This window comes from Mirounga leonina, unplaced genomic scaffold (assembly GCF_011800145.1).
Source record: "Mirounga leonina isolate KUSES-001 unplaced genomic scaffold, KU_Mleo_1.0 Mir_376, whole genome shotgun sequence".
Classification (NCBI taxonomy): Eukaryota; Metazoa; Chordata; class Mammalia; order Carnivora; family Phocidae; genus Mirounga; species Mirounga leonina.
The window spans coordinates 4724332-4734086 of record NW_023270718.1 but is presented as its reverse complement, the minus strand read 5'-3'; the positions used below and the strand labels follow the sequence as shown (position 1 = coordinate 4734086).

The 9755-nt window shown below is 54.4% G+C and overlaps 1 protein-coding gene across 1 annotated transcript; it reads left to right on the top strand.

The window, feature by feature from the left end:
• Positions 1 to 3686: 3686 nt before the first annotated feature.
• Positions 3687 to 6112, top strand: KCNA7 (potassium voltage-gated channel subfamily A member 7). Its single transcript, XM_034986956.1, has 2 exons — positions 3687 to 4288; positions 5254 to 6112. Exons 1-2 carry the CDS (start codon positions 3734 to 3736, stop codon positions 6067 to 6069), a joined length of 1371 nt encoding a protein of 456 aa, XP_034842847.1. The 5' UTR covers positions 3687 to 3733; the 3' UTR covers positions 6070 to 6112.
• The last annotated feature ends 3643 nt before the right edge of the window (positions 6113 to 9755 follow it).

Sequence of the window (9755 nt, the reverse complement as noted above, 5' to 3'; positions counted from 1 at the left end):
GCCTAGGTTGGCTCAGTCGGTTGAGCGTCTGCCTTCAGCTTGGGTCATGATCTCAGGGTCCTGGGATCGAGTCCCGCATCGGGCTCCCTGCTCAGTGGGGAGTCTGCTTCTCCCTCTCCTTCTGCCCCTCCCGCCTGCTCATACTCTCTCTTTCGCTCTCTCTCAAATAAATAAATAAACATTTAAAAAAATCTAAAAAAGATACAGGAAAGTGAGGAATTTTATTCTTTTTTAAGATTTTATTTATTTGAGAGAGATAGAGCATGAGCAGGGTGGAGGGGCAGAGGGAGAGGGAGAAGCAGGTTCCCAGCTGAGCAGGGAGACTCGATCCCAGGACCCTGGAATCATGACCTGGGTCGAAGGCAGACGCTTAACCGACTGAGCCACCCAGGCGCCCAAAAGGGACGGGTTTTATTGGTGTCCCATGGAATAGTGGCAGCAGGGGAAAGAGGGAAGGGAGGACAAGGTGGGGGGAGCCAGAGATAATGAAAAGGTAACAGGATCAATGCACTGTCGGTGCTGGCAGGCTTGAAAGTTTTTCAATGCAGTTGATGGGGAAAAGGAGCATGGTATGATAAAAACAAAGTTCGGACGGAATGTCATTACTGGTAAATGAAAAGGACAAAGGTATGACCATGAAATCAGGTGGTACGATTGAGTGACAGATAAGGGGTGCAGAGCTTCTTTGGGGGTTAACAAAAATGTCCTCAAGTTGTGATGGATGCACAACTCTTAGGAATACATGAAAAACCCACTGTGTCATACAGGTTAAATGCGTGAATTGTACGGTATGTGAATTGTAGCTTCATAAAACATTCAAAAAAAAAAGAGAGAGAGAAAGAAAGAAAAGAAAGAAAGGAAGAAAGAAAGTAGATGGCTAGGTAGGACAGTGAGCAAGATCGATGGAAATGGTGGGCTCGGGAGTACCAAGACGCCCGGTTTGGGTTATCTATTGCCACAGTGTTTGTAACAAACCACCCAAAAGGGGCGCCTCGGTGGCTCAGTTGGTTAAGCGACTGCCTTCAGCTCGGGTCATGATCTCAGGGTCCTGGGATCGAGTCCCGCATCGGGCTCCCTGCTCAGCGGGGAGTCTGCTTCTCTCTCTGACCCTCCCCCCTCTCATGCTCTCTATCTCATTCTCTCTCTCAAATAAATAAATAAAATCTTTAAAAAAAAAAAAAAAACACCCAAAGTCTGCATGGCTGAAAACAACAAAGATAACTTATTTCAGTTGCTCGTCTGCAATCTGGGCAGGGATTGGAGGGGACTCAAGGGAGGGTTTATCTCTGCTCCAGGAGCATCAGCAGGGTGCTCTGGATGGGGCAGGAGGATGTGCTTCTTCAGATGGTCACTCACAAGGTTGATGCTGGTGAACAGCTGTGAGTTTAGACAGGGCCGAGGGCCAGTAACGTAGGGTCCTCTCCCCATGAACCTCACCATCTGGACTGTGCAAGTGTCCCAAGGAAAAGAGTGGGGCCGAAAGTTGCCTTTCATGACCCAGCCTCGGAAATCATATGGTGTTCCTTTCAAGATGGTCAGTTAGTTGGGGAAGTCACCAAAACCTGGGGACATGGTCTCCATGAGATAGGGAGTGGCAAGATTCAAGGTTACCATGTAGGACAAGAAATGGGTTCCTTTTTGGAAAAGACAATCCAGTTACAAGTCAGGTTTTAGTAGGATCATCTGTGGGGATAATGAAATCACTAAGGATTAGGACAGTAGCTTTAGAATGAGGGATAGGGGGGCGCCTGGGTGGCTCAGTTGTTAAGCAACTGCCTTCGGCTCAGTTCATGATCCCGGAGTCCTGGGATCGAGTCCCACATCGGGCTCCCAGCTCAGCAGGGAGCCTGCTTCTCCCTCTGACCCTCTCCCCTCTCATGCTGTTTCTCTGCCTCTCTCTCTTTCTCTCAAATAAATAAATAAATAAAATCTTAAAAAAAAAAAAAAGTAGAATGAGGGATAGGGAGCCAGGATCTAAAACCTTCCATGAAAGAGCAGGAGTGGCCAGAGAGAAAGGGATAAGTTCAGTATGGGAGGATGGGAAGTGTCCATGGATAGCTTGAGCTTCAAAGGAGCTGAGGGAGAGGGCGCCTGGCTGGCTCAGTAGAGCATGCGACTCTTGACCTCTGGGTTGTGTGTTCAAGCCCTACATTAGGCATAGAGCTTAAAAAAAAAAAAAAGTCAGAGGAGCTGAAGGAGGAAGAATGGATGGTCTGGAAACAGCAAGGAGAAAAAAAAAAAGAAAGAAAAAAGAAACGGAAAGAAGGCGCACCCATTGCAGGTAGGAGGGTGTAAGACGGCGGCAGGAAGAAAGGACCAGTTCACACAGAGTTCAGAGACCCACAAAGATAGGGGTCTCTCTGTGGGCTCTGAAAATGGCATAAACATAGACACAGACAAAGGGACGGTAGAGACCCGGAGAGAGGGACCCAGAAATCCAGAGGGATGGTGACACAGCTTCCCAGAAATTGCAGACAGAAGAAAAAGGGTGCCAGCATTCGCAGGGAGTCATAACCTTCGTGTTTCTCTGCACTTGCCCAGCAGAGGGCGCTCGGGACCCCACTCCCCTGAGTCCCGGTAACCAATCCCCACCACTTCCCCCCAAGCCCATCAGATGGGGCTATTTTTACGCGGGTGTCATAGGACACCGGTGGCTGGAAGGCCATCGTCTGTCTGTCCTTTAGTGCCTTCGAGTGACTCTGCGTCATCTCCCCAGCCCACCCTCCACCTGTTCCTGGCAGGCCCGGCCTCCTCCTGCTCTACCCAGGGCTACTCAGGCTTCACTGGGTCTCCGAATGTCTGACCTCGAATACAGGTGGAGACCTTGATGAGGGAACGGGGTGTGGGGCGCACATGATCATGGCTTGCAGCTGCTGGAGCATCTCCAGGACGGGGCAACCACCAGGGCAGTGGCAGAGCCGACCTACAGTTATGGTCAGAAAGAGAGTCAGAGATATGACTCCAGAGACCCTGAGTCCTCCGGAGGCCCTGAGACAGAAACTCACAATACTTCAGGAATACAGGCAAAGAGACCCAAGGGGAGCCCCAGGGAAACCCAGGGAAACCCAGGGACAGAGACACAGAGGGCTAAGAGGTAATGAGAAGAGATCCCGACAGAGGGGAGAGACAGAGACCAAGGGAGACAGAGATAAATGGAGACACGCCCCTAAGAAACAAGAGTCAAAGACGGAGATGCAGAGAGACCAAGACACAGACAACTGACAGAGACCTCCAAATACAGAGTCCTCTAGAATGGCAAAACTCAGAGATAACTGACCCATAGAGATACTCAAAGATACATCTCTTGACAGAGACTCAAAATGAAGACGCAGAGACATACAAGATAACGAGAAAGACGTGGAAGTTTGTGACTCCAACAGAGGGGCTCAGATATTCGTAAAAAAGAGACGGGAGACACACGCACACGGAAACCCGGAGAGACGCGGCACAGTGGGAAAGGGGACCCGAGAGCCGGATGCGCGCGGGGAACGGCGGCGGGGGGAAGGGGCGGGCGCCCCGGCAGAGGGCGCGCGGCCGCCCTCTGCCCCGCCGGGGTCAGGCGCCCCCTCCCCCGCGCCCTGGCCGGACGGCCGGGCTATTTTTACGCGTGGACACCGGACACCAGGCTGGGGCGGCGGCGGCGGCGGCGGCCGAGGCGGGGCCGGGCCGGGCCGGGCCGGGTCGGGCGTCGGGGCCACACGTCCGTCCGCGGGTCGCCGGGGCTGCGCGCGCCATGGAGCCGCGGTGCCCGCCGCCGTGCGGCTGCTGCGAGCGCGTGGTGCTCAACGTGGCCGGGCTGCGTTTCGAGACGCGGGCGCGCACCCTGGGCCGCTTCCCGGACACGCTGCTAGGGGACCCGGCGCGTCGCGGCCGCTTCTACGACGGCGCGCGCCGCGAGTACTTCTTTGACCGGCACCGGCCCAGCTTCGACGCCGTGCTCTACTACTACCAGTCTGGCGGGCGGCTGCGGCGGCCGGCGCACGTGCCGCTCGACGTCTTCCTGGAGGAGGTGGCCTTTTACGGGCTGGGCACGGCGGCGCTGGCGCGCCTGCGCGAGGACGAGGGCTGCCCCGTGCCGCCCGAGCGCCCCCTACCCCGCCGCGCCTTCGCGCGCCAGCTCTGGCTGCTCTTCGAGTTCCCCGAGAGTTCGCAGGCCGCGCGCGTGCTCGCCGTCGTCTCCGTGCTCGTCATCCTCGTCTCCATCGTCGTCTTCTGCCTCGAGACGCTGCCGGACTTCCGCGACGACCGCCACAACCCGGGGCTCGCTGCGGTAGCGGCTGCTGGCCCGGTGAGGGGGCGGGGCCTGGGCGGAGAGAGGCGGGGCTCGGGAGGAGCCGAGCGGGGAGGCTGGGAGGCGGGGCCTCTCAGGAAGGAGGGGCCCGGCTGTGGGTGGGCGGGGCATTGAGGGGCTTGTTGGGAGACAGGCCAATCATAGGTGGGGCAAGGGGCTCGAGAGGTGGACAACCCAGGGACAGGGCCTGACCGGGGGTCGGGGGGGGCGGAGGGAGGGGAGGAATCTACCCTTTTAAAGGCGGGTTGGGGGCGGGGAAGGGATAGCCTCATGGGGACGGGGCCTGAGGCTCTGACTAGGAGGACCTCCCTGTTGCAGGGCGGGGTTGAGACAGGTGAGAAAATGGCTTGCCGAGGGCGGGAGGGCGGGAAGACCGGGACGTTAAGAAATGAAGCGGAGGGCTGAGAGACTGAAAAATCAAGGGTCAGTGCGGCTGGCAGTGACCAATAGAAAGATGGGCTGGAGGTGGTGAGAGTGGAACTTGAGGGAGCTGAAGACAGAGGGCCGAGGTAGGAGGAATCCGTCACAAATAAAGTCAGGCTGAGGGCCATGAGAGCAGCGGCCCCAGGGTTTGGTGTACAAAGAAGGCCTTTAGCCCTTGTAGTCTGGACTGGGGTTAGGGAGGGCAGAGCGCAAGGAAGTGGGACCTGGGTGGCGACCCTCCCCCATCTGGAAAATCAAAGCTGGGGGTGGGACTTTGGGAAGGAAGAGATGGAGCCTCACTCAGGCACCATTTCAGGAGTCCCCACCAGTGAAGGATCAGGGACTATAAAGTCAGCCACGCAGGCATGATCCCTAGGGTTCCGGAAAGAAATCTAGAACAGCTGGGTCACTGGAGGCCTGGGGGCAATGACTGGTGACCAATTTGTACAGAAGTAGTTGGACATTTAAATCACAAATGTGGCTGTTCCAGTGTGTCCCAGCCCTGGTGTGGTCCTCTCTGAACCCCTTCCTCCCTGCAGTTCCCCGCTCGGCTGAATGGCTCCAGCCCAGTGCCTGGACCCCTGTCTCGCATGCCCTTCGATGACCCGTTTTTTGTGGTGGAGACGTTGTGTATCTGTTGGTTCTCCTTTGAGCTACTGGTGCGCCTGGCGGCCTGCCCAAGCAAGGCGGCCTTTTTCAAGAACGTGATGAACCTCATCGATTTTGTGGCCATCCTACCCTACTTTGTGGCGCTAGGCACCGAGCTAGCCAGGCATCGGGGTGTGGGCCAGCAGGCCATGTCACTGGCCATCCTACGAGTCATCCGACTGGTGCGCGTCTTCCGAATCTTCAAGCTGTCCCGTCACTCAAAGGGCCTGCAGATCTTGGGCCAGACACTACGGGCCTCCATGCGTGAGCTGGGTCTCCTCATCTTCTTCCTCTTCATCGGTGTGGTCCTCTTCTCCAGTGCAGTCTACTTTGCTGAGGTCGACCGGGAAGACTCCCATTTCACCAGCATCCCTGAGTCCTTTTGGTGGGCGGTGGTCACCATGACCACAGTTGGCTATGGAGACATGGCACCCGTCACTGTGGGTGGCAAAATAGTGGGCTCTCTGTGCGCCATCGCTGGAGTGCTGACCATTTCCCTGCCCGTTCCGGTCATTGTCTCCAACTTCAGCTACTTTTACCACCGGGAGACAGAGGGCGAAGAGGCTGGGATGTACAGCCATGTGGACACGCAGCCCTGTGGCCCACTGGAGGGCAAGGTCAATGGGGGATTGATGGATGGAGAGATGACTGAGCTACCACCTCCACTCTGGGCCCCCCCTGGGAAACACATGGTCACCGAAGTGTGAGGGACAGTTGAGGTCTGCAGGACCTTACGTTTCCTTGGAGGGAGGGAGGGAGAGAGGGAGGGAGGGATAGGAAGGTTGGGGGAGGGGGTTGGGTTTAGGAAGAACTAGGTTAAGTGGTGATGAGTTGGGGAACACTGAGTCTTGTTGGGTCTTGAGTTGTGGTTTGGTAGCTCCTGTGGGTGCTTCCTTAAGTGACGGTGAATGGCAGTGGGTTATAATGAGTTGATGGGGAGGCTCCATTGGTTTGTACTACATTGGGTTGTGCAAGATTTATGGAGCCTTTCGTGGTTAAGTGTTGAGATAGATTTGATCACATAGTTTTGTTTTTTAGGTCCTCATTGGGTTGGGCTGTGTTGTTGAGTCTGCGTGAGTCTTGTCCAATTGCATTGTGCAGGATTCTGTGGCTTTATGAGTCCCCCTAGGACCATTTTGGATCAAGTTAGGTGGTCACCCACGGCATTGTTGGGACTGTGTGCGTGTTCGTGCATGGTGTTGTGGAGTTGAGTTGAGACATGTTGGAAATTGTGTGGCTTCGCGATTCTTCTAGGGCTATGTTATTTTAGGTTCTGTGAACTTGTGAGTCGTGTAGAAATATGAAGAGTCAAGTGATTGAATGTGAGCTTTCTAGGTCACGTTAGGTTAAGTTGGGTTGGAATGTATGACAGTATGAGTCCTCCAGGGTTCTGTTGGGTTGATTGTGTAGAGTAGTGTCGCTGGAAGTTTTGGGGGCTACACTGAGATGAATCATATTGAACTGTATAACCATGTGAGTCTTGTGGGGCTATGCTGAGGTGAGTTACCCCAAGTTGTGTCATTGTGAGTCCTGTAGGAATGTTATGTTGAGTTGGACTGTGCATATGGACTCCATAGGGCCATGTTGGTTTGTTTTGCATTTAGTGGTAGCACCAGGACCCAAGAATAACAACACCGGGGAGGAATCATGTATCAGGAGGCAAGTGTGGTGTTATGGACTCTGCGAGACAAACGGAACTGACTTGCCCAGCATCACTTACTATAAGGGGCAGGGCTGGGTGCTGGATCCCTTGATTCAGTTGTTCATGCAGAGGGCCTCCGGGTGAGCTAGGAAGATGTAGACACTCCTTCCATTGGCTCCACACCTGCTTCATTTTGCCATTCATACCCTCTCTATCTGTCCTTCCCTACGGTTTTGCTTCCAACCATGGAGATCAGAGCCACAAGGGAAGGGGAAAGGGGGAGAATGTACTTTGTACAGGCATGATGGGGGCGAGGAGGGGGGACAGAGACCTCGGGAGTGATAAAAACTCAGAGAAAGAAAGAGACAGAAACCCAGAGAAGAGGTAACAAGGACCCAAAGAGGGAAGAAGAGAGATTTAGGGAGAAGGAGACGAAGACAAAGACCCAGAGAGATGGGGAGACAGAGACCCAGAGGAAGGGGGTCAGAAACTCCAAAGAGAAAGGGAGACAGAGACCAAGAGTGGGAGATGGAGATGGGGGTGTGTGTCAGGCACCCAGAGAGGGACAGACACCAGAGTTTGGAGCCAGACCAGAGCACCCCTGAGAAAGATAACCAAAAAAGGAATAGGCAGAAAAAGTCAGTGCCTCTGAACCCAAGAGATACACAGTCTCTCTTCCATGGAATCACGAAGAGATCCCAAATCAGGGAGCACCACCCTATCTTCCCACAGCTCAGGAAGGATGTCAGACCAACTGGGGAGCCCACTCTATTTTCCAGGGGAGAAACCAGAATCTTAGAGCATGGGAGTGGCTTCCCAGGGTCCCGTGGCACATCCCCAGGAGCGAGGATTTATGGCAGGCTGCCTGACCCCACCTGTCCCATCAGCCTGCTGGTATTCTCCAGCCTCATTTCTCACAAAGAAACTGAGGCTCAGAGGGGAGGGTGGGACCCAAGGGCAGGAAGCCAAACATTTTCAGAGGGCTTTCAGTACTAAAAGGGCATTTGGAGGAGGAAGGAGAGCAGGATGCTTCAATCACTAACATATAGGGCTTCCTATGTGCCAAAGCATCATCCAAAGTACTTTACTTGTATTAATTTATTAAAACCAGTGGTTTACAGAGTGTTGTTGTTGTTATTTTTAGCTATTGCCCCCCTCCCTTTTTGGATCAAATGAAATCTTACTTTGATGCAGTGTGGCACATCAGAAGGGACCTGGTTTGAGGGACACACACCTCTATGGAGTCCTTGGCAACTCAAAATGCAGCTAAGGAATTCAGTCTGGAAACGCCCAATTTAATCCAACCCCCTTTTTATACAGAGTGACGGAAGAAGGTACAGATGGTGGGAAGAGTTTTATAAAGGTCGAAAGCCATAGAATCTGTAGGTGGTCCCCTCCCTCTGAAATGGAAAGGCACATCTGGAGACAGAAATGGAGACAGACCCCCCTCACAGTGGCAAACACAAAGCAGAGTCTGGGACCCAGCATGGAGACCCGAAGAGGAGGGGAGACATGCAGAGAGGGGCCAAGACCTGGAGAGAGGACACCCAAGGGAAAGAGGGAGAGCAGGAGGGCAGTGGCCTGGGAGGGGGAGGACAGAGATCCACAGAGGCTGGGAAGGCCACCAGAGAGGAGAGGTCAGAGATCCAGAGAGAGGGAAGGGGGTAGAGGCCCAGACAGAGAGGGAGAGGGGACAGAGACCCAAAGAAAGAGGAGGGGTGCACAAACTGTTCTACTTTTCTTTGAAAACTCACCTGTACTACCCCATCAGGGACTGGAAGTCACACAGAGTCTCTCTGGTAGGGGGTGGGACCTGTTGGCTGCTTAGGAGTGGGGGGGGGCAGTGTGGAGAGGTCAGGGAGGTGATCCGAGGGGACACTCAGATGGGGAAGTGCCCCTCCCCCACCCTCAATAAACAACCCACAGCCACCTTCTACAGCCTTCTACGTTGCCTTGCTGGGATGGGGAACAGGAGAGGGGAACACCCTAATCCGGGGACACCCTTCCTGCCACCTTACCATGCTATATTTAGGTTGAGGGAGGGGTATGGGATGACCCCCCGCCCCGCCCAAGATGGGTATCACCTTTCCTACTGAAATAGCTCCGGGGGAGGGGTGAAGGGCCTGGGACTCCCAACTCCAACTGACCTCAGTCTGTCTTAGGGTCTCTCTCTTCTCACTGGGTTTCTGTCCCTCTCCTGAGATTCTGTCCCCTTCTCTCAAGTGGTCTGTCCTCTCTCTGGGTTTCTGTCCCCCCTTTCTCTCCATTTTTGTGCCTTTCCCATCTCCCTTTGTCACTATTCATTTTTTTTTCTCTGAGCAGGTCATTGTGTTCCCACATCAAATCCTTGTCTATCTCCAAGTCCAATAATACCTTGAATTTCTCTTATCTGAGCTCAGGACAGACCTTCTCCCCAGTCCCCACCCAGGAAATTCCAGCAGAGAGGACTCTGTGGGAGAACCCCCCCATATCCACTGTCTCCCAGGGCCTCGGGTCTTATCACTGCCCAAGTCCAGCTGGTTAATGTCTGGCCTAGAGCTCCTGGGAAAGTGGGGATGAGAGCAGAGGGTGGGAATCTGCCCAGAGATTGACACTTAATTGGCAAAAGAATGCAAAGAAATCTCAGGCCCAGACTCCTGGCTCTAAGGAAAGAGGGAGCTGCTGGTCAGGACTCCTGGGTCTGAGGGAGGATGGGACTGGGGATGAGGACTCCCGAGTCTGAGGGAGGAGGGGCTGGGGGTGAGGACTCTT

Bases quoted from the DNA above. Each gene is read 5' to 3' on its own strand.
- KCNA7 (XM_034986956.1), top strand. From the start codon at position 3,734: ATGGAGCCGCGGTGCCCGCCGCCGTGCGGCTGCTGCGAGCGCGTGGTG. The intron at 4,289-5,253 runs GTGAGGGGGCGG...TCCTCCCTGCAG, and splicing joins CGGTAGCGGCTGCTGGCCCG to TTCCCCGCTCGGCTGAATGG.